Source organism: Heloderma suspectum, chromosome 2, assembly GCF_057233095.1.
Source record: "Heloderma suspectum isolate Gila_16-S chromosome 2, 16-S_ref, whole genome shotgun sequence".
Lineage (NCBI taxonomy): Eukaryota > Metazoa > Chordata > Lepidosauria > Squamata > Helodermatidae > Heloderma > Heloderma suspectum.
Window position 1 is genome coordinate 172413371 of NC_139459.1, and position 27988 is coordinate 172441358.

Sequence of the window (27988 nt, forward strand, 5' to 3'; positions counted from 1 at the left end):
TTGGATTTTGAAAAGTTTGTATGCAAACTGTAATAAACACAAACTAGAACATTAGACAAATGTTGGTCTCATCTAATGCTACTGATTACACTGAGGACCTGGAATAACCTATTATATTATTGAAATTTACACATTCACACTGGAGAGCAGCAATATTAAAGTTTTTTTAAAATTTTGTATTTAAAATTTGTATTATTCAGATTTGATTTTCTGCCTGTAAATTCTGGTGAACATTACTCTCAAGATGGCCTTTGGTTAAAACAATAAATATGAATCTATGAGATGCAACCAGGCTCTGGTGATGAAGAAGAAATCCATGTATAAACGCAGCTCCCCCTAACCCCAAAGGTGGCTCCATCTCTCAATACTGGGCAAGCGATCTCTTTATAAACTTCATTCCCCCTCTTCTACTGAACACATTAGACAGAGCAGATCAGTCTCACCCATTACCACCTTTAATGGACGGGGAGCAGTTACAGATGCCCTATGCCCCCTTTAACAGCAGTCCAGAGGGATCGCTCCCATTAAGCCCCAAACTGGGCCCCGCCCAGGGGCTCTCTGTCCAAAGGGGCAGACAGGGCTCAGTCCCCAAGTTCGACAGCTAATCCAGAAAGCCCATTTCTACGGCCTCAGCCACCTCCGGGTGAAGCAAGCGGGTAGCAATGCGCTCAATGTCATCCAAGCTCAGCAGTCGAAGGCTCCGCTCATAATCCTAGGGAGAAGAGGGGGAGAGAGGGAAAGAAAGAATTTAATTCCTGCCGGGTCCATTGCCACAAAAATTCTGGGGGGGGGGCTGCAGGGGGGGGGCAAGGGTATGTTGGGGGGGGTGTATGATAAAGATAAATAGAACATTTCAAAGCAAACTGCCAGAACCTAAATACAGCTAACCTAATATCTTTAAAGCAGGGCAAAATCCTATGTATATATAGACAGAAAAAAGTCCTACATCTCCCATGGCTGGCTGGGGAATCCTGAGAGTTGTAGGACTTATTTTCTGTCTAAACATGCATAGGATTGTGCCCTTAAATGTATTCAACTTTAACCAAATACAGGTTGATTTCGAGAATGTTAAAACTGAAGTGACTAGTGCTCAACTGTTATCCCATTGCCTTTGCATTCATTGGTCAGAAAGTGGAAGCAAGTTGCTGATCATTTGAGTGGAATACTGCCTCCACACTTTTCCTGATATCTCTGTAAGTATAAAAGACCGAAAACTTTTATGATTTTGAATGGAAGCTGGAAATGCAGGGAAGTGGGGCCAGAATATCCCTGAGCAGGCTATGCCCACCCTGTGGTGACAACACTGTCACCTGCCCCTATGACTTCTCATCCAAGATGGGCTGCCCAATAGCCTGAATTCAAGCTTAGATAGGAAGCTGGACAAGGTGAGCTAATGCAATCATTTAAATACAGCAATAGATTTTAATATGGGAGATACTAGTTAAAACCCCTGTCCTGCTAATCAGACCAGTTTGGATGACCTTATGGTCTGGTTTGTACACACACAATATTGACCACAGCAACATCAAGCAAGGACTTGCATGTGTGAATGATATTTATGCTGCTGCTGCTGCAGCATTAGACGAGTCAACAAAGCCAGCCCTGAGGAGGTTCCCACCCTCTCCTCCCCCCATGCTTTTGTAAGGGAAGTTACCTTCTGCAGTTGCTCCAGCACCTTTTCAGCATCAGCCACACTGAAATGCCTGCCCAGGACTTGGGCCAGTGTGTACCAGATGGCAGGACTCTGTGGGGGGCCAACTCTGTGGCCAGGCTCCTCGGGCGATGCCTTCTCCAGCGGCTTGATCACGAGGTTGAGCTTCGACTCAGGCCCAATGGAGTAATCAGACAGACGGTGTTCATCTGGGAAGGAAATGCAGGGCCGCTGAGAGGTCATTTGCCAGCCAGGGAGAAGCCGTGCAGCTGCAACCAAAACTTACACCAGTCCCCAAGGCAATGGCCTCACCCCAGCCCGTGTTTCCCAGGGATTTGAAGACTGCCATTTCCCAAAGAAGAAACTGATAGACTAATTCCAGAAGAGTAGCCATGTCAGTCTGTTGTAGCAAAAACAACAGAAAGACTTGTGGCACCTAAAAGTGTCGCACACTGATTATGGCAGACACTTTCATGAACCAGAATCCACTTGGTCAGATGCACGAAAGTCTAATCCTAAACTGCCAGGCATATGATTACACTTTCATGCATCTGATTAAGTGGGCCCTGCTCCACAAACGCTTCTGCCAGAATGAATTTGTTAGCCTTTAAGATGCTGCACGACCCTTTGTTGTTTGTGCTAAACTAAGCATTCAGCTAGTCACCTTCCCAGCTCAGAAACATTGGCTTAAATCCAATGTCACGGTACTGGAAATCTGCTAGCATGACTGGACATTTTCCTCTCTCCTCCCCTCTGGAGCCCTCCATGCCACCAGAAAATCTGCTCTGCAGGGCTTCCCAGCCCTCCAGAACAGATTTGAGGGTGCACAGGAGGCTGTGTTGTGGAGGAAATCATCACCCTCCCAGTTCCACTGATGTAACTGCTTCAGTGGAACCCCACAATAGCATTTAACCCATCATTTCCTGTGGTTACACAGCAGAAAATACACACCCTCAAAGACAAAATATCTAGATTCTTTATTATAGATGTAAATATCTCTGTTCTGGCTAATGAAAGCCACATTATTTCATAGCATCACAAAAGTATCCAGTCCCACAATGACACAGCAGAGCCATCTGCAGGGATATCAGCAAATCTGAGGGGACTACTCTTTTCTACGAAGGGCACTGCCAATTGGTGAAACTCACTCCTGTGAGGCTCAAAGCTAATAGGGACAAATGGGTTTTTAAAAGGGTTGGACAAAAACCTGCACAATCAGAGCTATCAGCTTGGGAGACATTAGGGGAGTGAAAGGAAATTATCCAGTTCCATTTGTATGTTGCAAATATTTAGTAGGGCTGCAGGCCTAACAAAATGTACTCTTTAAAAGCATCTTCAATGATTTTTTAAAACTGTATTTCCTATCTAAATGCCAGCTCTCTTACACATACACACCAGTAATTACAAGTATCCACACAAGCAATCCCCCCACATATTCTACTGCTTCCACCAACTTCCCACCACACACAAATATAACCCCTTTTATAACCCCAAATAGCCCCAAACCAATCCCATGGACCCCTATCTCCAGATGCCCCCTCACACACAGATCAGGGCTGGCCCAAAACATTTGGCTGCCTGAGGCAGGATAGCAAATGGTGCTCCCCACTCCCCCAAGTCAAGGTGCACACTACCCAAGGCTGGCCATGTTATTTTGGTACCTGAGGCAAAAAGTCCCATAAAAGAAAGCAAGACAATAATAATAAAATACACTAATAATACATTAAATAACTAATAACTTGTTGCCTTTTCATGACACCCAAACTCAGCTGCCTGAGGCAGCCACCTCACTCTGCCTAATAGTGGGGCCAGCCTTGCCCACAGGCTACATAGGGCCAATTTAGAGGAAGAAGGCCACAGTCACAGCCATTGCAAGCCGCATGCATTAACTACGCATATTGCTAATTTTCTGAGGCTGACAGAAGGTAGGAGTAACTACTACCACAGAAGCTGTGTGACTTGTCAAGCAGCTTCTCTGGGACCAGCTGTGTCAAACAGGGTTAAAAGAAACCATTGGTCCAACTACTCTTATGGATGGCAACTATGACGCTCATCTTGCCTCTTGAAAAAAGCCATCCACGGGCTTCAGCATCCTATCCTACCTCCTAACCTAGATAAGCTGACTGGATGTTTGTTTATCCATTCCCAACCGCCTACCTGAGTCATTCACCATCAGCACCCACCTGCCAGAGCTTTGCCTTTGAAAAGCAGGCGCTGCTGGGATACTGGGACATTCAGCTTCTCCGAGACCAGGCGTTTGAGAGAGGAGATGCGCTCATCCGGGGAGACCTAAGAAGGAAGAATGTGGTGATGTGGGGCTAGTAGACCCACAAATTGACAGTCTCAGAGGAGGGGGTTTCATACCTCAGAGAATAAAGGCCCTCATCAAGCACAAAACTGGAAGAGATCTCCTGGGAAAAGCAGGTCTAATGCTTCGCTGGAGAACGTACACCCCTAAAGGTGCTTATCCAGTTTGCCTGGCCTTTAGCAGGTCCTTTCAAGAAAGGCTTCCCACCTACTTGCAGTTGCTTTTGGATATTCGCCCCATTGGCAAATTGCTCCAAAGAAAGGAATTTTGTTCTGCATTTCATTTATGGCTATCTTCTTTTTTTCTGGCAGATCTCCTGTGTCTAACAGCTACACAAAAGGCAGAAAGCCAGCAAGTGCAGCTTTTCTCAGCCTGGAGATTTCTGCCCATTGGGTAGCTATGAAATAATATTACTAAATATTTATATAGCACTTTTCAACTTAAACTAAGGTTGACCTTTCTTCATCCTTCCCCAACCAGTAGAGTCTCATGAAAAACCAACATTACTTACTGGTAGAAAATATAAGCTATGAACTGGCAATTCACAGTTCAAGTCTCAACTCATCCATTAAATCATTGCAACCCCCAGGCAAGCCACTACCTCTCAGCCTCTGCTGGTCTCTCCCCCACCCCCCATCAGTCACATGAGGATAATAATAACAACACAGGCCTGCCTTACACAGCTGTTGCAAGGACTACTGAGATCATATTTATTTATTTAGGGTGCAATCCTATGCATGTTTAGACAGAACAAAGTCCCACAATTCCTAGCATGGCCTAGCATGGATGGCAGGAGGGATACTGGGAGTTGTAGGGTTTTTTTATGCATGGGATTGCACCTTTAAAGTGCATCATAAGATTGCTAAGCAGCTTACATATATGTGAAGTTCTCAGGGAAAACACTGTATAAATATTAAATGCTTATATTTCTAACATGAGAGATACTTTGTGCTCAAGCCTTTTAGGAAGGTAGTAATATTCTGCCAGGGTATGGTTTGAGGCACAGGATGCAGCCACTTTGCTGAAGCTAAGCCAGTCTGGGTTTGGTCAGTGCCTGGAAAGGAGCCCACACATACTCTGCTTTGAATTCCAGGATGGAGGAAAGACAGGATGTAAATGTATGAAATAAGCAACTTTATGCTGCAAGCTCTTGGCCTTGGCCCTAAGGTGTGCGGGGGCTGGTTGTGGCTGATTTCTTATGAAGAGAAGGCACACTGCACATGGCCAGCGATGCTCTCTTCCTTACGATGTCCCAGGCCTGAACCTTAGTACTGAAGACACATTTTAGCAAGGCTTGGCTCAGCTCCTTGGCTCAGAGGGGCAGAAAGGGAGGTGTGAGATCCAGAGATGTCAGAACTGCTCAGGAGCCTCCCAAGTATGCCAGGGCCGGATCCCTTCAGAACTACCCATTTAAGGAGCGCCTCACCACCACTACTACCTATCTACCCACCCTCCTCCCTTCCTAGACTGAAGGCCCAGAGCCAGGTGGGCTCTGGTCCCTTGGCCTCCTTCACTCGGGTCCTCCAGGTGACGCCCCTCGCCCTGGCCTCTGGGCTTGGAAAGGCTGGGGGTCACACCCAGGCAATCCCCATCCGCAGAACAGCTCGGGCCTCCGCCCCTGACTCAGGCTCCGGTCACCTGGAAGAAAAAAAGGATACCTGGAGGCAGCATTCCCGGCCCTGGAGCGCCTTCACCGTAAGCAGCATCTCGGGATCCCGCAGCTCGGAAAGCCAAGCGGCCCCTTTAACTGAACCATAGACACCTGGAGGAACAGTCAGAGACAGAGCGGCCCAGTACGTAATTTAAAAAAAAAAATTATGTAGGCGAAGAAAAGCTTCAGCCCCCTCCCATCTCTAGAAGAGCCGCACGTTCCGTTATCATAGAGAGAAAGGATAGAGAGGCGGAACTTATCTCTATGGGCGGAACGAAAAATTCCATATAGCCAAGGAGAGCGGAAAGCGGAGGAACGACTCCTGACGTCATATGCAAGTCTGTTGCATAGATTGTAGCCATATGACCGAAAGTCATTTACCACAAAGTGGAAGGCGGTTAGAGCTAGAGCGCCTGTTAGGTTCATAAAGTTAAAAAAAAAAGGGCTAACTTCCGGTTGTAACGTGAAAATGAGGCTGGATCGGGCGGGTGGAGAATCAGTATAGAAAACGTTTGCTATCTAGGCCCTGGATAGGTGCCACAGTCCCAATGATGGCCTACAAGGATTTCTGGATCTTGCTTGCAGAGTTTAAAAACGCGCCATTTGCGGGGCAAGATGAGTAGAAATAAATAGGAGTCAATAGAAAAACTCAAATAAAACTGAAAGGAGAAGAAGCTTCTTTTCGCTGAAGTGCTTTGAAATGAATAACCGTGCCTTATATCGAAGAAAGTACAGCAGAAGCTAAGATGTCACTTTTTCTGGCAGGCTCAGTTCGCGCTCTCTCTCCCGCCTCCCCTAGACAGGACTGCCGTACTGCATGAGGGGCTGAACTTCAGTAGGTCCATCCTTTCCTTCCCCCATCGTGGAAACAAGGTAATAGGGAAAGACGCACCTGTCGAATTTCTGCCTGCTGTTTTTAAAATGCAAAAGTCGTTTCCCCCATCAAAGCCCGTGATCAAAACCCTTTGCCCCCTCCTATAACATTTCACATTCTAATTATTATTATTATTTTATTTATTTCATTTCAATACGACCCAATAGCTGAAGCTCTCTGGGTGCTTCACAAAAATCCGAACCACAGAGTACAACATAAAACAATATGAAAGCTTAAAACTACAATATAAAAGTACAACCAGAATAAAACCTAGTAGCGATGCAGAGATTTAAAATACAGATTTAAAACAGCAGAGCTAAAAGAGTAGAGTCCTAAAATACTGAGAAAATAAAAAGGTATTCACCTGGTACCAAAAGGAGTACAATGTAGGTGCCAGGCAAACCTCTCTAGGGAGCTCATTCCAAAGCCAGGGTGCTGCAGCAGAAAAGGCACTCTTCCTTTGTAGGAGGATAGCAAATTGCTACTACCCATCTTTTAGAGAGCATTGTTCTTTATTTCTGGCCAAGTAGGCACCTATGTTATTTTTGCTGCTGCTTTTAGTTCTGTGACAACCTTCCCTCCCACCCCTGACTCTGACAAACTATGTAATCGAATGAAATATAATGTTGCTTTAAATTCTGCAAGTTGTCTAGAAGTAGGAAAATAGGAAGTTGCCTTATACTGAGTCAGATCACTGGCCCATCTTGCTTAGTGATAATTAACAGTAATTCTGAGTTTCAGGCAGGGTTTTTCCAGCCCAACAAGGAGATGCCAGGGATTTTCCACATGCAAAGCATTAGCCCGAATACTGAGCTACAGCCAGGGCTGGCCCTAGGATGAATTGCGCCCTGGGCAAGGAGTGCCTTTGGTGTCCCCCTCCCTGCCACCCAGGGCCACCCAGAGGCTTTGTGGGGCCTGGTGCAGATGTGATGTCAATCGAGAACAACACTGCTCAAAACTTTGATCTCTCAGCCACTGTGCTACAGTTTGCACAAGCCAAAGTTTGAAAACCCACATTCTGAGCAGTGCCAGTGCACTATGTAACACAGCAGAACTCTCACAGGTTTTACTTACAATATTTTTTGTTTTGTAGAAGTTCCTATCTTTTGGTAAGCATTCTTTATTTTAGAATATTCATTATTTTTATCTTTACAAATAATGAAGAAAAGTTATAAATAAAAATGGTATCCAGCTGACCTCTTACAGCTTAGGGCTTTATTTTATTATTATTTAGATAGTGCTTATAGTGTTTACAGTTTCTGAAGTGCTAAGTGCTCGGTAACATTGCCTCAAAGTAAAGCTGTGTTCCACTGATTTTTACTAAGGGCAAATGACATCAAAGTGGAAACTGAAAAAGAAACATACTTTAAAGCTAATTGAAGGGAAATATTTTTTTTAGTTACTACCCAAACAACCTGCAAAACCTTGGGGAAAATGGTTACAGACACTTGCTTTTTTGCCACCTTAGCTCACTGCGGACTGTACATTAAAACACACACAACCACTGAGCTCAGCTTGGTGCCCTGGGCGACCACCCAGCTTGCTCATCCCCAAGGCCGGCCCTGGCTACAGCCTTTCCTACGGTATTACTTGCAGGGCTTGAATTATGGAAGGAAAGGTAGTGGGATCCTCCCATACCCCACTACCTTCTAAAAACTGATGCTAAGGGGAGCATCACAAAAGGTAAAGCCACCCAGTTTCCAAAACATTCATTTTTTGTAAGTCGTATTTGAAAACTACATTAAATGTATATGCTAAATGCAAGCTTTTAATTTCTTTGTTGTTTTGTCTTCCCAACCATACTTGCCAAGCCCAACTCCTTTTAAGAATATAAGAGACTTGCTAGATCAGACCAAGGGCCCATCTAGCCCAGCATTCTGTTCACACAGTGGCCAACCAGCTGCCCATGGGAAGCCCACAAATGGGACATGAGTGCAATAGGCCTCCCCCACTGTTGTTCCTCAGCAACTGATATCCTGGAGGTACTATAAAGCTATCATGACTGGTAGCCATTGATAGCCATATCCTCCATTAACTCATCGAATCCCCTTTTATAGCCGTGTAAACTGGCGGCCATCACCACATGTTACGGCAGTTAATTCCATCGTTTTAACTATAAACTATAAAAGAGGGAGCAGGCTCCTCCAGCGAGTAAAATAACTTCTTTGAGGTAGAGGGCATGGTTATTTCAAAGCTCTGCAACTGTTTTATTTAAACTTCTACATTGCTTCCTATGTACTCCCTGCACTCATGCCCCCTCACACTGAGGATTCTAGTTGCAACTGGAAATGGGGCTGCATGGAGCTCGTGTGTGTGTGTATATGTGTGTATGACACTTTGGTTAGCAGAGAAACTGGGTCACAGAGATCCAGAATTGGATATGAGCAATCAAAATGACCTGTTCTATGAAGACTGGAGAAATTTCCATGGACATACTGTCCAGGCTAATGGTTTGGGGGTTTGGCTCTGTCGCCTGTTAATAATTTTGGACACCATTACATAAAGTGTCACTTTCCATTACATTCCTATTTCCACTTAGGCTATAATTGGTGAGAGGCTGACTTAGCTTTGTATAGTGGATGCTTGTGTAATAACTTGTATGTGAGAATTTGTAACAGTCCTGACTCTTACTAATTGATTTGTATATATCACTTTTACATACTGTCATATGCACACACTTGTATACATATGCATGCATACATACATACACACACACACCTCTTATGTATATACTTTAAGGAATGCCTTCTCCTCCCCATATGTTCCTGCCTAGTTCCTAAGATTGTCTCCGGAGTCTCTTCTCTGGGTGCTGCTGCTGCCACTACCCACAACTGTGTAATGGGTGGCAGCCAGGGAGTCTTCTTTGTAGTGGCCCCTTGTCTGTGGAATGCCCTTCCCAGGGAGCTCTATGTGTGTACAACCCAAGGCCAGAGAGATATAGCTCCATGGTGCATGCCCTGTTATTTGAGCTGTAGTCTTCCTGAATGGGGTTTATATACTGACAATGTTATGCTGTCTGTGATTGGGTGCCGAGTTCTGCCGTATTCTATGATTTGTCATGAGGATGTGGACAGACGATCGTTATCATGGGCATGGTTATTTTTAATGCTTTCCTTACCATTTGTTTGCTTGTTTGTTACAATTAGATCCCACCTCTTTTTCTCTTGCAAGGAACCTAAGGCAGCTTACATGGTCCTCCTCCTCTCCATTTTATCCTCACAATGGCCCTGTGAGGTAGGATGGGCTGAGAGTCAGTGAATGGCCCAAAGTCACTCAGTGATCTTCATGGCTGAGTGGGGACTAGATCTCCCAAGTCCCAATCTAGCGCTCTAACTACTACACCACACTGGCCATTGAAGTTAATGGGAGATAAATTCTTCATGCCAAATCCAGGGCTGGTGTAAAGTTGCACCAGGGGAGTGACTGGCAGGATGATACGATATGGCTTTAGTGTACTCCTCCCCTGTGACACCCTCATCCTGCTCACAACTCTATCTCATTTTAGCCGTTCCCCCAGTATATCTTTACCAGTAGAGCAGTTATGCCAGCTGAGTGCTCCATCATGATGGTGGTATATCTCAAGTTCTGCTGGTCCAATAGTGCTTTCACCAAATCCTATGGCCCCTCAGCCAACACAACTCAAGTTTGCTCTGCAATCTTTCTAATGCTTTAATAATTGTATAAATATGGTGAAAATACTGACATTTGGAATAACTCTATATCCAAACTGGAAAAGTGATCTGTAAATCTATTTCTTAACCCATTTTTAAATGATTCATCTAGGCTCAATTGTCTTAAATTCTTAAATTAACTGGGGGTTAATGCCCAGTGCCTCTGAATGGGTGTTTGCATATGTGTGTGTGTGTGGGGGAGCTCGAAATTCTTTTTATATTGGATTTTTCCATGATTGTTGATAGTATCACTACCTTATTCTAGGAAACACTTGTTGGCAGCATGCCCTCACCTTTTTGGGGGATGTTTACAACAATATATAAGAACAGCCTAAGTAAACAATTCTTTATTGGCATAAATCCCCTCTCTTCTCCAGTACATGCTGTGGTTGTTGCAGGCAGAGCACCTGGCAGGCTTCTTAAACATTTGTTTTTTCAGTTGGTTGGTCTCTTAGGGACCACCCAGTGAGCTGCACAGCTGAGTGAGGATTTGAACCCACATATTGCAAGCCTATTCTATCCACTATGCCAAACCAATTAACACATGGTTTAAACAAGAAGGAGGCGGCAGGAATGGGACCTGATCAGCTCAGTTCTTATTAGCACAATTAGCCATGTCCCCAAGCAGATTGCTACAGATGTCTGCCAGGAAGGGAGATAATATTTCAAAAAGATCTCTGCAGTGGAGGGTGTGAAGTGTGGCAGAATACGTAACCTTTTTCAACCAGATGCTTGTTTGGTAGGCCAAGACAGCTACTTTAGCAATCGAGATGGCTTCTTCAGCAACACATGCTATATGCCTAACAATATTTATGCCAGAGGGATATGGTTCCAAACCTGGAAAAAGACATTGCAAACATATTTGATATCATTTTCATATTTCAGTGAACTATCGATAATAATGACTAACCTTTAGATTAAAAGGTCTTAGGGACTTAGGGTGGGCTAGAAATCTGAATGTGTGTGTTTCATTATATTGGTTTTTACATCTCTTAGGATATGTTTGTAGTGTTGTAGTGTTGTAGAGCTTTGGCTATGGGGAGGTATAGTAATGTAATTAATAATAATAATTTAGACCTGGACAGTATTTTTACTACTTCAGAGAGAAATCCATTTTGGTGTTTGTGGGTCCCACCCTTTCAGCAGATGTTAATGTTGTTGACATCGTAGAATTGTCTTGCAGTGTTGTAGCTAAAACATATACTTCTCTAGTTACATAGTCAGAGAGTTTCTTTACCTTTGTAAACTGGAGGTAATTACTCAGGTGATCTTATCTCATGGAAATTTCCCCATCTACAGTGCCGCCACCAAGGTGTGCACACGTACGCAGGTGTGCTGGGAGGATTACATTGCATCTGCCTTGTCAAGTTAGATTAACCTTGCCCCCATATTAGTTCCCTTCACTCGGCATTCATCACAGCCTTTTTGCCTTTATACCAAACTCAAAGGTAGAGGGGGCTAGGGATGATAATATAATGGTATTTGTGGACAATTTCTTTGCTTCCACGACAGGAGCAGACACTGTATAATCTCTATGTTTGGATTCAATATATTGGATCAATCCTTCAAAGGCAAAAAGAAATGCCAGCCCTAGAGATGTTATGGTTGCATTTCTTAGTTTTAACACTGTAGAAACTGCCACTATATCATCTCCAACCCAATATATAATGATGATATTCCTCTGGCCTCTCTAAAGGGCTCTGTTTGATTGGTCACCTTTAGAGGCGACAGCCTTCAGTGTGGCCCCTCTGGCTGCCAAATTTATTCTGCTTGAGGCAGTCTTACCGATGTGAGATGTTTCTGCAGGACGATCATGATGTATGACAGCTAATTGCCTGGAGTGCCCATTGTGCTCTAGAGCAGGGGTCCCCAAACCCCTGGCTGCAGACCGGTACCAGTCCGTGGCCTGTTAGCAACGGGGCCGCAGGGGTGTGCAAAACCCCCTCACCTTGGGTCCGCAGGGGGGGAGGCAATCCGTCCCTCCCCCTACCCCGGAATCCACACTGGCCCTGGCTGGCTCCACTCCGTGGCGGAGCTGCCGGCCAGCTCCGGCCACTGGCAGACTTCCGGCCGCTGGGACGCAAATGGCGTCCATGTAGCGGACACCATTTGTGTCCCCGTTCTTCAAGTAATAGGCTACGTAAATCTTTACGTAGCCGATTACTGCAAAGAATAGGGACGCAAATGGTGTCCGCATAGCGGACGCCATTTGCGTCGCAGTGGCCAGAAGTCTGCCAGCGACACCCCCCCACCCACCCCCCCGTCCGTGGAAAAATTGTCTTCCACAAGGTTGGGGACCGCTGCTCTAGAGTGAAGGGAACATGAGGAAGAGTCTATTTGCTAAATGGGGCACAGTTCAACTGATCCAAGTGTGGGAGGGAAAATGGAAAACAGTGAGGGGAAAGGATTTTGCTCCAGACAATAGTAGCAAAATCAGACCTAGATTGAACCTTGCTTGCTCGCTCATCAGAATTGCCAGCCTAGTTCCTCTTACCGTTGCACAATGTCATACTAGCCTTTCCAACATACAGCACCCATAGTACCACGGGAAACTCTGCCTTCTTAGGCCATTGGACCATCTAGTTCACTATTGTCTACACTGGTCTTCGCTAACCAGGTGCCCTCCAGATGTTTTGGACCAACTCCCATCAGCCCCAGCCAGGGCCAAAATCAAAGGTAGACATGGTTAGGCACCTGCCAAGGGCCCACACCCCAGAAGGGGCCCATGACAAGAGCCCCCTGGAATTGCTCCTCCACTTCACCATTTCACCCTGCTTGTTCACCTGCATCTTGCTCTGGCCTGTCAATGGTGGTGGTGAGAAAGAGGAGCAGGAGATGCCCCTGCCTGCTTGCTCCCTGGCAATCTGCCTGTCAAGCAAGCGAGGGGCAGCAGCGATGAGATGGAGGAAGAGGAGCAAGAGCAGGTGGTGACAATGGCAGTGAGAAGGTGGGCTCACTGCAGGAAGAGGCCCACTGAGAGTGTCGCACCCAAGGGTCCTCATAAACCTGGAGCTGGCACTGGTTCCAGCCATGAGCATTGTGAATGATCAGGAATGCTGGGTATTCCAAAACACCTGGAGGGCACCGGGTTGGGGAAGGCTGGTCTAAAAACTGCCTGGCAGTGGTTCTCCAGGGTTGCTGACTCGGAGTCTTTTGCAGTCATACCTGAAGATGCCAGGACATCTTTTGCATGCAAAGCATGTGCTCTACTATCATTGAGCTACTATCATGGAGTCTTTCTCCATACTTGTATCTGCGGAAGAGAGAGATTGGGAGTTATCTGCTTGCAACTAATTAGTGAGAAGGTGTTACATTCATTCACCATGTGCAGTACAATGCATGACCTAAGCCTAGAAAAAACAAGACTGTGTTGCATTTTGTGGGAGAGCTTTGGGGAGGAAATCAAAGTCCCAGTTTCAAAGTTAGGACAGGCAGAAAAATTTGGGGTGTGGTGTGGGGAGAGTTGTGATGGTGGAGAGGCTTAGGTGTCTTTATGAAATAGATATAAAACCAGTTTCCAAAATGATGCCACACTCCAGCACCACCAAGAAATTAAACCCAAAGTAGGTAGATAGATAGATAGAGTCTGACCCAGTTCTCATTAGCCCTCATTCAGTTCTAAGGGGTAAAGTAAAGTCACTTCGCTATGGGGCACAGTTGAGATAAAACCTCTCCTCTTGCTCTGGTTACTGGAGTCACCAGTGACAGGGAAGAAATTTAGTTCTTGACTGTTCCCCTTTACTTTCTCCAGTAGAAGTTCATGGCTGCACTTTGAGACAGTGTTTTGGAATGATCAAACTTGTCCACCATCCCTTAGGCTACGGTAGTTTTTCCTCCACCTGCAAGGATGTTGGGGGGAAGGTGTACAGTGGGTCTACCTATGCAGAGCACATAGAGAAGCAGCATTGTGCTCCCTCCCATAATATATAAATCCTCAGCCCCCTCCCTACACATACACATGGCCCATTGCAACAATGGGTATTTTGCTGCTTCCAATAGAAGGACCAACAGAAGGAAATATTTTTTAAAATACGTTAAAAAAATTAAACAAGAAGTTTGGTTAGTTGTAATTCTATCCTGATTTCTATACCATGTCCCTGCACCAGTCTGACTGTTAAGATGAAGCCGCCTCAGTTTGCCCCCATGACATGTTGTATAGGTTAAGAACCAGATGGACCAAAGTGCTAATCTAATTCAGCTTTTCCCAACCTGGGGTCCTCCAGATGTGTTTGACTACAACTCTCATCATCCCCAGCTAGCATAGTCATGGCATGCTGCCTGGGGATGAAGTGAGTTGTGGTTAAAAACTTCTGGGGGAACCCAGGTTGGGGAAAGTTGATCTAATCTGATCTCTGCATAATTAGCAATGTCTCTCCTATCTCCATAACCAGCCCATTAAACTGTATTTAAAGCCAATTATACAGGAAGTGACAAATCTCACAGACTACACCTGAAAAACTAGTCCACCTTGAGCAGCTCAGGGGATTATACTGACTCTCTCTTCCATTGGCCAATGCTTTTGTTTCAGAGAACATTCTACCTTATGCCAATCTCATCTCCTTTTAAAGGATGACTAAAGAGTCAAACCTAAAAAAAAGCCATCAGTCACAACTGGAATTCATGACACAGTTGCATGAAACTGATTGGTTCTGACTGTGCCATTTCATCCCAACAAGAGAGTTGCCACATCTGCTAGTGGGCTAAAACATCCACTGCATGTTAGAGCTAATGAAAACATGCAGGTAAATCAAGCGGTAGAGTTTTCTGGGACTGTACCATTTCAGGCTGTCAATGTGTGGGACTGTGCTGTTTGAATGTTCCTATATGTATGCAAAAAATCTCTGCATGCCAGAACCCTCTTCTGGACATGGCTAGTTTTCCAGCGGCTGGCAGATTTTGATTAGGGGGAAACATTCATAAATAAAATTCCTCACAGATAATCTGGTGGTACAGTTTCAGAAATTTTGAATATGTAGGAAAGGAAAGGTTCCTCCTGTGCAAGCACTGGGTCATTACTGACCCCTAGAGGGACGCCACTTACGCTGGTGTTTTTGTGGCAGACTATAGCGGGGTGGTTTGCCATTGCCTTCCCCAGTCATGTCTACCTTTCCCCCAGCAAGCTGGGTACTCATTTTACCCACCTCGGAAGGATGGAAGTCTGAGTTGACCTGAGCCGGCTACCCGAGACCCGGCTTCCGCTGGGATCGAACTCAGGTCGTGGGGAGAGTTTCAGTTGCAATACTGCCGCCTACCACTCTGCACCACACGAGGCTCATCTGAATATGTAGGTCAGCCCTAATTTATGGTAGTTGTCTCTTCCCCTAGATTGCATACAGGTACACATACAAAACAGGACTTGTTACATTTTTTCCTCTCCCATGAAGTGAACCCAGTTTCCATCCAGCCTTACAATGCATTTCACTGAAGTACTGGCCAATGATTCAAAGGTTGACTCATTTGTCTGTCTTGCACCTGCCTTCATGCTTCAGGTGGGCCATCTGCCTTTTTATTTTTAAAGCACTGCATGTGTATTTATTGAGTTAAATGTAAATTTCAATTCACTCCCTTTTCTTAAAAAAAAATCCATTTTTTAAATGTCAAAAAAGTGCTTCAGACATTGGGAGTGGGTTTGTGATATTACTGGTTCTGGCCAGTCAGCCCTGTCTGCAACTGACTTCTACTGCAAACATGCAGAACATGTTTCCTCTGCTCCTCTTCCTGGAGAGATCACAGTATATTTGGATGAAACACAGTGTGAGCACTTCCACCATGGCTCCAATTACGTATGTTAGCCTGCACGCTTCTTTCTCTCTTCCTTTCAGCCTGTGAGCCCTTCGAAAACCAGTCAAGAATGGGAGCACTCGTGTAGTGGAGCCAGGGCTCACACGGTCACAGGTATATGGATGATACTTGGCTCTACTTCTCGCTTCCATCTACACATCCCAGGGAGACTGTGGAACTTTTGATCCAGTGTCTGGAGGCTGTTTTGCGGTGGATAAAGGTGAACAAGCTGATATGAACCCAGGCAAGACGGAGGTACTTTGGGCTGGGAAACCACCTACAACGGAGGGAGGTTTACAATTGGTCTTAGCTGTGGTTGCACTCCCCTAAAAGACCAAGTGCATAGTCCTTCTAGATTCAGCACTACCAGGAGAAGGTCAGATGGCTACAATGTCCATCAGTGCCTTTTACCAGCTTAGAAGAGGATGGACCTTGCCTCAGTTATCCATGCACTGGTGACATCCAGGCCGGACTACTGTAATGTGCTGTATGTGAGGCTGCCTTTGAAGACAGTCCAGAATTTTAATGTTGTAAGCTGCCTTGAGAGGGCTTCTGCCCTGAAAGGCAGCCTAGAAATAAATACATAAAAGTATCAGGACCTTTTGATTAACAGGGATGATGACGTCATTTACCACCTCCCTCACACTTCCCTGTTCCCTCTGAGCTTAGCTGTAGTCCTCTCAGTAGCTTGGGGAAAATGGATTTTTCCAGCAATAATGTATAGTTGTGAGCTACGCCTGTGGTAATGCAAAGTATTTTGGACTGCCTTGGTCTTCAATGGGCAATTAAGACCGATTAGCTTTACAAAAGACCTGCTCCCGCATGGAGATGAAAACTGCTAATACTATTGTTTTAAAAAATGAAACACTGCTGCCTGCATTTTTGGACTCTCCTTAGGGTTGTGGCTATGATGACCTGGTTTGCACCACATGACAGCCCCATGGGTTAAATAACCCATGGGGCTGTTGTACATGAGCGGAAGAGAGTGGGCGTGCTACCTCCTGCACACCCGCCACGTCTGCTTTTAATTAGCAACCCCTGAGCGGCTCTGTCATAATTTGCTGAGCATGTTGTCCGAACTTGGGCTGCTGGGTTGTTCAGGAGTTAAACAATCCGGCAGTTAATCTATGGCTAAACAAACCAGCAGTTAACCCATGGCTTGTTGCTGGGTTAAACACTAGGTTGTTTAGCCGCTAAACAACCCAGCAGTCTAAGTTTGGATGACACGTTCAACAACATATGACGGAGCTGGTCAGGGGTTGCTGAGTGAAAGCAGAAGTGGCGGGCACTCTCTCTCGCTTGTGCGTGGCAGTCCATGGGTTATTTAATGGGCTGTCATGTTGTGCAAATTGGCTTGAGTGCCTGCACTTCAAACGTTACCTCTGAATTTGAGTCAAACCAGTCTATCCAAAGGACAGTTGGAAGTGGGAGACCCCACCTGTCTATTTAAGAAACTTGGGGTCTCCTTCACTGACACTGTCACCCATCCACTCCCTCCTACTCGCTGTGGGGCAAAACGACTTCCAGCAAGTGGGAGTAAAGAGGGGAGGCAATGGGACAGGGAGAGGCGCAGGTCAGGAGATGCTGTACAAGCTACCTTCTCCTTCATAGCTGTGCGACTGTTAAAGAGACAGGAGAATTCGCTAGGTTGCCACCTGGTACAACACCAAGCTAAAGGAGTACAGATTAAAAACCCACAGGCTTGAAGTCAGTTAGCCTTAGGAGAAACATACGTCTTAGGAAAAATATAGGAACAGTTTCTTAGGGCGCAATCCTAGGCATGTTTAGACAGAGAAAAGGCCTACAACCGCTGTAGGCCTTTTCTCTGTATAAACATGCCTAGGACTGCACCCCTGGTTACTTTATTTTCCTGAAGGAAAACCCCAACAGGGTTCTTGCAAATGTACAAACATGTGCAACACTGTTGCTGAAGAAATTTATTTGCATCAATTGGCTATGTTCCTTCATTTATTAAAAAAAAAAAACAAACAGAGCTCCCCCAGATGACTTTTAGCCTGAGGTAACATGTTGACACAGCAGCAGGCTGGAGGCTGAGGAAGATCATCAAAGTTATGTGTGAGGCAAACAAGCTAAGCCCAGGGCAGCAGCGGAGAGACTTGTGGTACTCTTGCAAAACTATTGGCTGCCCCATCCCTCAGTCATCCCAGCAGTATTTAGTGCAGTGTGTACACACACAAATGAAAATAAAACAAATGACCTTCATCATGGGGTATTCCAATTCTTAGGGATGGAGGGGGCAATTGCAGGGGTGAGATTTTGACCTGGGCATACTTATCTTCAACCGAATAACTCTCATTTCCACAAGTACCCCTGAATTCCAGGCTGTTGGCTCATTATAATTGTATTTTGAATGGAGCCAAAGGCCAGTAACATCTGCTCCACCCACTCCCTCCCGCCCTGCACAAAGGACTTTTAAACCCAGGGATGGGTAACCTTTTCTGTATCAAGGACCATTGACCCACAGGAAAAGTAAAATCAATCGGCGGGCCCTGATTGATCTTTTCCATGGGTCAATGATTGGGCTGGCTGACAGCAGGCCTGATCCACACCTTCAAAGTTCTCCTCGGCTGGGAGGTTGCCCAGCACTGAGCCACCTCCCACATGGAAAGGGAGAACCTTGAAAGTATCGATCAGGTGGCTGATAGAAAGGTGTCCTTCCTCACTGGGCAGCCTTCTGCCTGGGGGAAGCTGGGGTATTAGATGTGTGCCACATCTTGTCAGTGGGCTGGAGGTTTCCACCTCTGCTTTTACCCCTCATTCCCTGTGTGAATAACAGAAGCTTTGACAGAGCCCTTATTGCACCCCTCAGCCATTACTCCAAACCCTAATCTACACATTTATTTATTTTAAAAAAAAATGGTATTCTACCTTCCTTTATAAAATACACTCAAAGTTGCTTGTAATCAAAATTTTAAATGAAGTAAACATAACATCTTACAAAAATAAGAATACAAGGAAGGCAAAAACAATCTAGCAGCAGAAAGAAAGAAAAAAATCAATAACTACCAATACAATGATCCAAATAAATCCTCAGCAACAGCGTCAGCCAACACTAAAGGCCTCCCCAAAAAGCCACATTTTCGCTTCACATCTGTCGGCTGGGTGGCCCTCTCTGGAGAAGGGATTCTTCAATATCAGCACTACCACCAAAAAGGCCATGCTCTTGGTAGGTTCCAGCCAAACTTCAGCAGGCAAGGGCAGCCAGAGCACAAAGGGATGTATGGGAGAAGGCAGTCCTCCAAGTACCCAAGGTGTTTAGGGCAGCGGTGGGAAAAGGTAGATTGGGATCTGCTAGCAGATTGGTGTGTGATTTACATTAGATCAGCAAGGATCTCTGACCCCCAATGGTTTAAAAAATAACAAAACGTTTTTTTGCCCCACTTAAACTAGGCTGTTGAAATCAAGAAAGCTTTGGGGGAAACAGGGGCAGGTAGGTGTGTGCATGAGAGAGAAAGGCTTTGTGTGAGACCTCCAGTTCTGGAACTGAAAATGAACTCCTGGGCTAAGCATGTGCTCAGAGGCACCCCTGTTCCACAGTTCTGTGTCCGCATTCCTGAGCAATCTATTTGGCTCCAGTTCTTGGACCTATACTAAAAACAAAGTAGTTCTCACATGCCTGAAGTCTGCCTACCTACTATTGTTTTAGGGCCTGAGTGGTAAGAACCAGCACCTTGAATTGCACTTGGAAATGCACAGGCAACCGGGGCAGATCTTGTCATAATGCTGGAATAAGGTAGTATAAACAGCCAGCCCCAAGCAAGTATTCCAGCAGCAGCATTTCCCACCACTTGATTTTTCTGGATGTGTACAGCGTTTTACACATGCAGCAGCAGCAGGTGGTAGAATGGACTGTACTACTTCAAGCAGCAGGCAGAGGATGAATTCCTGGAATTAAAAAAAAAACCTGTAGTACATCACTAAAACCTCTCTCAGTGATATAGCAGGGTTTCAGTTTGTTTTAGGTACGGGGAGCTTTGAGTTTTGTACACGTGGGAGCATTAAAATGGGCATCACTCCACCTACAGCCTGGTCTTTACAATTATAAGCTACCTCAAGTGTAGCGTGTGTATTAAGTATCACTATTTTAAATTACTGTACCATGTGCAGCTAGCTTGAAGCAGTATGCTGATTCTGTTGCATGCATAGACCAGGCCCAAGAAACAGGCAAACCAGAGTGAGCATCTGAAATATATTAGAGGAGGCCTCTGACAAACCGTTGTTGCCATTCACATTGGGGAAGATGGAGGTCTATGACCTCTTAGCCTTGCCTCCCATGGGAGAAACTGATTGAGATGCATACTAAAAGTGAGATGGGGTCCTTGGGGTTGAGGACTGTGCTGTGGCCCAGATGGGAAGGCCCTTTTGGGGCAAACTAAGCTGCTTGGCAGCCAATTGCCTATCCCTCTCTGAAACCATGCATTATTTTTCCCCACAGAATCATCATTATGGCACACAAACTTTGTTTCCATCTGTCTTGGGCAAACAGAAGTAATCATAGAGTGACAATTCTTGTAGTCATTTCCCTCCCACCCCAATCCAAACGTATGAAATCTCAGCCTAGTCCACTACTTGCAAGCTTTCCCCTCTGTATGGGTGTCTAGACAGGACAGCCATACATGCGTTCCAAGCTATACAGCCTTGAGAGGTTACTTGCGCTTTAATGAACTTGGTTCACAGCACGAGAAAAAGTGAGGGGAACCACCCCCATTAAAAACAATGGCTTTGTAAAAACAAAAAAAACCCAGCTACTCAAATTACTGCCAATATATTCGTATTTATTCCAACACACGAGTTTCCCACCCATCTTGCAGTTCAGGCTTTGAATGGTTATTTCATGCTCCCTTCATGGGAAGTAAGAATGTTTGGAGGATGCTGCATTTTGATAAGGACCCATTAGGCAACCATTTCCACTTCGCAAAACATAAGTAGGTATTCCCACTGTCGGCCCCCCAGTGCTGTCCCTTTAACACAGCCTTCCTCAACCTGGTACCCTCCAGATGTGTCGGGACTGCAGCTCCCATCATTCCCCACCAGTGTGGCACATCTGGAGGGCACCAGGTTGGGGAAGGCTGCTTTAACATAATTTCTCCTGGTGTGATTAAACATTCCTGCTGGGATCTGCCAAGAGCATTTTGCTCTGAAATTATCATTTTTTGAAAACTGAGAACCCTACAAATGACAGCCACGCTCCCCAGGAGTAAGTGGCAAAGCTGCAGCACGCGTCCATTACAGTTCTGCTATCCAATGGGCTTCGGAACGGATGGTGGGCAAAATGGATGCACGCGTCCCTGAAGAAGCGCTAGATCTGGGCTGACATGAGATACCCCAAGTAGGAGAGCAAAACATGACACCTGACCATGAAGAAGTTATTTCTAGAATGGAAAGTAACCTTCCTCCAACACACACCCTTAAGTAATGGAAATAGCCACGCCAATCAATGCAGCAATGCCCAGTAATGGATTAAAGGATATGGGAGCTCTATATACTGGGGCCTCACACTCTTCTGACTCATAACCACAGAGGTAGGCCCCCTTCTCGTAGTCCGCTAATCCCAAAGAATTATGTCACCCAATACTCTGTTCCCTTCCCGTTACACTGGCTCTTACTTTTACCTCTTCCCTTCACTTCCTATTGTTGTATCCCCCAGTGTCTAGCGCAATCCTGTTTACTCAGGAATAAGCCTCATGTGGGTTTCAGTGCAGACTTACTGCCAAGCAAGTGTGAATAGGACTGCAGCCTTAGACCATAAGGACCCTCAGCCTTGCTCCCCCCATCACAACACAGAAAGAGGCCATGTTGTTATGTGCCATGAAGGATTTTAGTTCAGAATAAGCCTCTTCTCACCTAGAGAGGCTCTTGGATAATTGCTCCACAGGAAGGCTTCCCAGTTTGGCTAGGGCCCTACTTCACCTAATGGCTAACCCAGCTTTAGCACTGTCCATCCAACTGTAGAAAGTATGTGCGAGGAGAAAAGGGGAATAATTGCCTTAAAGCAGAGTAAGTGGAACTACTGGGAACTGAGGCTGTTTGAACTTCAACATGACTGGCAAGAAGGAAAGTTTAGAAATAGTCAAATCAGTATTTATCACAGGCCTTGGGCATTAGGCCAAAAAAGCCTCACCTTTAATTGGTACATCAAACCACAGCAAACAAGCACTGCCCTCGGAACAAATGGTGCTGTTTCTCCGCACCAGGACATGGATTAGTGTGTCAGGCACACATCCCAACCCCCTCACCATTTCCCTAGTTGTGGTCACACAATCACAATATACCACTGCCAACCTGGAAATGGAGAAAGAATGGTTGGCTGTGATTGTATAGCTAGCTTACATCCGTACCCCACCATACGCTCAGCAGCCACACTGCATGCACAGTGAGAGCCAGAGCCCAACTAGCAGAACATGGAGGGCAGCAGTAAAGCTAGAACTTCATGGGCTAGGGAAGGGCAATAGTTTCATTCAGAGTGCTGAAGGTTGCAGGAAAGAGGTGGCATAATCCATATAAATGGCAACCAGACTCCAGGTCCCATCAGCCCCAGCCAGCATGAGCAATGACTGGAGATTATGGGAGCTGGAGTCCAACAACATCAAGAGGGGCACAGGTTCCCCACCCCTCCACCACAAGAAGTTTTAGGAAAATTTGTTTACAGAGGCAACAAATAGTAGAAAAATGGTGTGTAGACATAGGCTATGATGCTTCTCTTATATTATTTAAGCAAACTTATATACTGCTTCCCATTTTAAAAATACCTTCAACACTGAGGAAAGCTCTCATCCAACTCATTTGAACTTAATCATGCTTAGAGTAAACCCACTGAAATCAATAGGACTTTAGTCATGACTGACTTGCCCCATTGACTGCAATGGCTCGAGCATTTATAGGCATTTTTATCCTAACTTTCTAACATGTTCCCAGGGCAGCAGCTTGACCTCAGGATAGCTTAAAAATTATTGCTCACCCTAGTTTTTCTCCTCCCTTGAATATCACTCCGCTAAGCTCCGTTTCTGCAGCTCCTGGCATTTAACAAATAATAATAATAATTGAAAGAATGACAGTAACACAGAATGTACGATCTCCTCTTTCCTTTTATTCAAACCCTGTATCCCGGTGAAGAGATGAGAAATGGGTCAATTCCAGCCCCCATCTTCTACCTCCCAGTCTGTACAGCTCTAGCTCTAAGCTGCAGAGGCACCTCTTGCTGTGTACAAAAAACAAGTAGATTTTGAAAAGAAAAGAAAAAGCCAGACAGTGTAGATTCCCAAGACACAGCAGCCTTTGGGACATGTTCCACTTCATATGGACCTTTTAGTATCTGAGCTGCCCCTCAGCCCATAAGAGGTGGAGAAGCTGAGGCCTTGGTTCCCACAGCCCTCTGAAGAGGGCGCCCCAAGCCCAGCTCCTAAGGCCTTTGGTAACTGGTATCCATCTCTCCTCACAGGCCCATGTCCGAAGCTCAACATCTTTGGTATCTGCCTTCACTTCCCCAGGTGGGCACTCAAGACCCAGTCGAGCAGAGTTTATTGTAGGCCAAGTTCCCCAAGACCAGCAACAACATCTCTGAAGTGCTGCTCAGGGCTACAATGAAAGGAGCTTGTGAGGCAAAGTCAGCCTGGGCCCGCTCGAAGGACAGCTGCAGCACAGCGAGGGCCAGCAGGCTATTTTGCACCCCGACTTCGATACTGACCGTCCGGCGCTGTGGCCCAGGCAGTCCCAAGCACCAAGCTAGCAGGTAGCCCAACAGCAGGCCAAAGATGGGCACAGTGACACCCGCCAGCACAATCGGGAGCCGCACATTCGCTAGGATAAAGGCCCCCATGTGGTAGGCCATGAAGAGTCCTCCTACGATGAGGGTGAAGCTGAAGGGCTTGATGAGGAGCAGGAGCAGGCGGGAGACGCGGGGCAGCTTGCACTTAACTAACATGCCGCTCGAGATGGGCACAGCAATGAAGAGGAGGGTGATGAGGATCTTGAGGAAGGGCACGTGGAGGGTCTCGTGGGCACCCAGCAACCAGCCGTAGAAGGTTGAGGAGAGCGGCATGAGACCTGTGGCTGCCACTGTAGACAGGAGGGTCATAGAGATGGCCACCGTGACGTCGCCACCCAGCAGGAGGCTGTATAGGTAGCCACCCCCGCCGCCAGGTGAAGAGCAAGAAATGACCAGTCCCAGGGCCAGGGGCTTAGGCAAAGAGAAGGCCACGGACATGAGGTAGCCGTAAAGGGGCATGACCACAAACTGGCCCAGTATACCCAATATGACAGGATGGGGCTGGTGCACAAGGCTTCGGAGTGCCTCCACCTCAACCTTGCAGCCAAATGCACATTTGTTGAGGAAGATGAGAGGCAGGAGGGCGTAGAGGATGGGGTTCTCAGAGAAATGGCCTAGCCCTGAGTGGACCACTGGCTCTGGACTGCTAGCGCAGACACGGATCCGGAAATCCGCCCGCTCCTCCACGAGGCGGCTCTGCTCCACCAGCCGCAGTTGCAGTGGGGCCAGGCCAGCCAGGCCAGACTGAAACCCAACCAGAAAGCCCCCTCCCCAGGAGGCTGTGACATTCTCAACGACAACAACCATTGGCTCCAGAGAATCCACACTCAGGTAAGCATTGGGGCCTGGATAGCGGCTGGACACCAACAAGACGCCCTGACTGTGTTCTGGGAAGCTGAATTCCGAAACACTTCCATCGCCCACGCTAAGATAAGGGCTGTCAGTAGTTGTTGCCTGGATCCAGCCAGCCGCCAGCGAGTGGAGGAGGAGAAAGAAGAGGAGGATTTCCCCAGACATGGTGCGGATGGTTGGCGAAGTCATGCTGGGGACTCATTCCATCCAGGGCTCTCTTGCCTTCACTATGGAACATGGATCCACTGGGCAGGGCTCAGGCTGCTTTGGGGCTCAGATCCATGGGCACCACTGGCTGATGCAATAGTGATGGCACAGAAGTGCTCAGCCTAATGGGGGGCGGGAGAGAGAGAGAGAGAATGAGAGCGAGCACACACATGTTCAGGCACAATACACTTGGGATAACACTCGCAAAGGCACACACATAGGGATTAGGTGAATCCAACCCCCTAACCCAGGGGTGGGGATGTTGTTGGACTGCAACCCCACCAGCCCCAGCCAGCACAGCCAATGGTGAGGTCTGATGGGAGCTGTAGTCCAGCATCACGTTCCCCATCTCTGCCGTAACCCAAGCTAGGCTGTTCTGTGCCCAAAGCATCCCAGATTAGAGTTTTGACATGCAGACTCTTTCAGCTTTAACAGTCTTGCAGATGCAACTTCTCCCATTCCACTACTCCTGCTGCTTAATCTGTTCCCCATTCCCACCATTGGCAACAAGCAGAACTTTCTTTATCAGTATCTGTTTTGCTTTAAATTATTTATTATTTTACCTTCTATTATTCACTGCTCCAGAATCTGCTTAGATGTGGAGTGGTATATAAATGCTGTAAATAAATAAACTCTCATTTTGCTGCAAGACAGGGAAAAGCTGTGACTGTATCCTCCTTCGCAGGGGCACAAAGAGATCAGAGTAGTCTCCAGGTTGTGGCCAAGAAACCCCTACATAAGGCAACATAAGAATATAGCATGCTGCCTTGCATATAGGAGGTTGGATCAAGTAAGCGGGGTGGGTGGGGTGTTGAACCTCAAGCCTGCGGGCCCAGTTTGCCCCACCTGGGGTCCCAATCCACACACCCCTCCCCAGCCCTGTTCCCCCAACTGCCAATTCTTTGGCTGTTTCTCAGCCTTTGCACATTTCTCCCCATTCTAAAATGTTGAAATGCCTCTCTTAAGGCTGAGTTATGGGCAGTAAGAGGTTTAAGCTAAAACATGCTGGCATTTTTTCCCTGCCCCTTTGGACTTCAGCCCTGTCCCCTTTGACTCTGCCCCCACCCCCAGCTTCTCCAAAATGGAATTCGGCCTTTGGGCTGAAAGCGGTTCAACACCCCTGCAGCAGAAACAAAGAGGGCTCTCCAGAGTGTAGCGACAGTCCACATCTATGCACCCCTATGTTCAACATAAAACATCCATCCAGGGCTAATCCAAACATAGAGACAAATTCCAGGGATGGCTGCCTCAGCAAAGAATATGTTTTAAAGAAACACACATAGACAGAAACTTGCTCTTTTGGAGGAGCTGTACAGAGGCTGTGCTGTATTATTATTATTATTATTAATAATAATAATAATAATTAATAACAATAGCCCATGACTTCAAGAGGGTGCAAAACCATCCGATCTCCCACTGGTTGCCCCAAGGCAGAGAACCAGTAGGAAAGGTAAAGAACTATGACAGGCATCAAAAACGATAATTAAGGAAAGCAAACCAGATCCCTGCCAGCTACTGATCACTAACAGCATGATTCTTTACATGTATGCTCAGAAGTCAAGTCCTATTGACTTCAATGGGACATACTCCCATCCTGGGTGAGTGTGTTTAAGATTACAGCACTAAACTGCTGTTGTCACACTGCTCAGCAAATAATAAGATGGCAAAAGTTAATTTGCATAGGGCAGATCCTTGAGATAGCCCTGCATGCATGTTTTCTTGCAAGCCTTAAGTAGATGTTTCTGTAATTTAAAAGCTGTTGTTACTTCTGTGAACAGAGCAGGTAAACAATTAGACACATGCACACACCCTCAGGATTGTTTTTTGTTTTAGATGAGGATTCCCCAACCTGGTGTCCTCCAGATGTGCTGGACTACAACCTCCAGGATGCTTGGAGTTGTAGCTCAACACATCTGGAGGACACCAGGTTAGGGAAGGGTATTTGTCAGCAAACTCTTTCCCATCCCACAATCTTACTTCCTCTACGTGTGCTCAGTTTCTTCAGGCTGTCCCCGAAGAAGAAGAAGAAGAAGAAGAAGAAGAAGAAGAAGAAGAGTATGTGTGTTGAAGCCGCTCTCCCTGGGGACCAAATCTTTTTCAACATTTTTCTTGGGAAATACCATACCACTACTACATCAACAACAACAACCTCTTTCCTGTGGTAACTGAAAGCCCATGCAGACAAAACATTTTCCATGTGGATTCCTCTCTGCAAGGAGTCATTCCCAAAGCAATCCCGCGGCAGAGGAGGAAAGGAAACATGATGTTGGGACTAGCCCTGTACATGGGGAAGGGATGGTTTGTTTGTTTTTTTCCCATCCTAGAGCAGGAGGGAGTGCCCGACTGAACCTCTCGAGGAGGTGTGGAATAAGAAAAGGGAAACAGCTAAATTGGAGAATTCGGCCCAGGACAGTGTCGTCGTCCCCCGCATTTTCCTTCTCCTCTGTTAAGCTGAGTCACTTCTCTCTTAAAGCCACAAGACACCTGTTGGGAAAGAAACTGCTGGCCACAAAACTTCCTCCCCCCGCCCCTCTACATTTATTAGCAGGAGAAACACGGGCGCTTCCTCCTGCCTCCTAACCCCACCCCGCCTCGCAACAGTTGCCTCTGCATGCACACTCGGATTTTCCTTTCCCTAGTGCGGGGTAACATAGCCCCATTCACTGCGTCTCCCACCCGCCTCCTAAAGCCACCGACATAATCCTTACCAAAGAGAGCAGCAGCGTCCTTAAAAGCCCCGATCGGTAACAATCCAACACCTAGAGTTTCCCCCAGCTGCCCCACATCTGCTGCCCCATGTTCCCCATTAATTAACTTCTCTGCGAAGGCAGATTCGGGAAGCCACAAGCCTCAGCCGCAACGTACCCTCATATGACCCCTCGCCTCCCGAGATCTCACCTGCCGCTGTTGCTGCCGTCGCCGCCCCAAAGCTAAATTCAACCGCTTGATTTGGTTGCGTTCGCCGCCTTCCTTCTATGTCCGACTCCGCCCACCGGGGTGGTGCATCACAATGATGACCACGCCTACGACAGAATGCGAATTCATCGTAGGAACCGCTCCATGATGCTAGGGCATGCTGGGATTTATAGTTTTTAGTCACAGCGGAGAAAAGGGGAAACGCATTGGAACTGGCTGTAGCTGGAAGAATTTCAGCCTCCTGCCTTGGAAAGACTCTGAACGTGTGTGTGTAGCCTCAGATGGCAGCAG

At 46.5% G+C, this 27988-nt stretch overlaps 2 protein-coding genes and 1 long non-coding RNA gene across 5 annotated transcripts; 1 reads left to right on the top strand and 2 right to left on the bottom strand.

Annotated features, from left to right (window-relative positions):
- Positions 1–96: 96 nt before the first annotated feature.
- Positions 97–27758, bottom strand: UBL4A (ubiquitin like 4A). The gene is made up of 5 exons (XM_084836080.1): positions 27680–27758; positions 5618–5721; positions 3835–3940; positions 1655–1860; positions 97–712 (listed from the first exon to the last, which is right to left on the bottom strand). The coding sequence occupies exons 2-5, from the start codon at positions 5663–5665 to the stop codon at positions 602–604; spliced, it is 471 nt and encodes a 156-aa protein (XP_084692206.1). The 5' UTR covers positions 5666–5721; positions 27680–27758; the 3' UTR covers positions 97–601.
- LOC146353270 (uncharacterized) lies at positions 6093–24553 on the top strand. Its single transcript, XR_014788025.1, has 3 exons — positions 6093–6483; positions 15978–16191; positions 23396–24553. It is a non-coding gene; the product is annotated as an uncharacterized LOC146353270 (long non-coding RNA).
- On the bottom strand, positions 23024–27758 carry SLC10A3 (solute carrier family 10 member 3). 3 transcript variants are annotated; one of them, XM_084836074.1, is made up of 3 exons: positions 27680–27758; positions 25345–25398; positions 23030–24903 (listed from the first exon to the last, which is right to left on the bottom strand). In XM_084836074.1, the coding sequence occupies exon 3, from the start codon at positions 24761–24763 to the stop codon at positions 23453–23455; it is 1311 nt and encodes a 436-aa protein (XP_084692200.1). In that variant the 5' UTR covers positions 24764–24903; positions 25345–25398; positions 27680–27758; the 3' UTR covers positions 23030–23452. The 3 variants fall into 3 exon arrangements, with proteins under 3 accessions (XP_084692198.1, XP_084692199.1, XP_084692200.1); XM_084836072.1 differs by lacking the exon at positions 25345–25398 and having other exon boundaries at positions 23024–24903; XM_084836073.1 differs by lacking the exon at positions 25345–25398 and having other exon boundaries at positions 23024–24903; positions 27647–27758.
- Positions 27759–27988: the final 230 nt, after the last annotated feature.

Bases quoted from the DNA above. Each gene is read 5' to 3' on its own strand.
- UBL4A (XM_084836080.1), bottom strand. From the start codon at position 5,665: ATGCTGCTTACGGTGAAGGCGCTCCAGGGCCGGGAATGCTGCCTCCAG. The intron at 1,861-3,834 runs GTGGGTGCTGAT...TTTCCTTCCCAG, and splicing joins CAAAGGCAAAGCTCTGGCAG to ATGAACACCGTCTGTCTGAT. The intron at 713-1,654 runs GTAACTTCCCTT...TCTTCTCCCTAG, and splicing joins TGCTGGAGCAACTGCAGAAG to GATTATGAGCGGAGCCTTCG.
- SLC10A3 (XM_084836072.1), bottom strand. From the start codon at position 24,763: ATGACTTCGCCAACCATCCGCACCATGTCTGGGGAAATCCTCCTCTTC.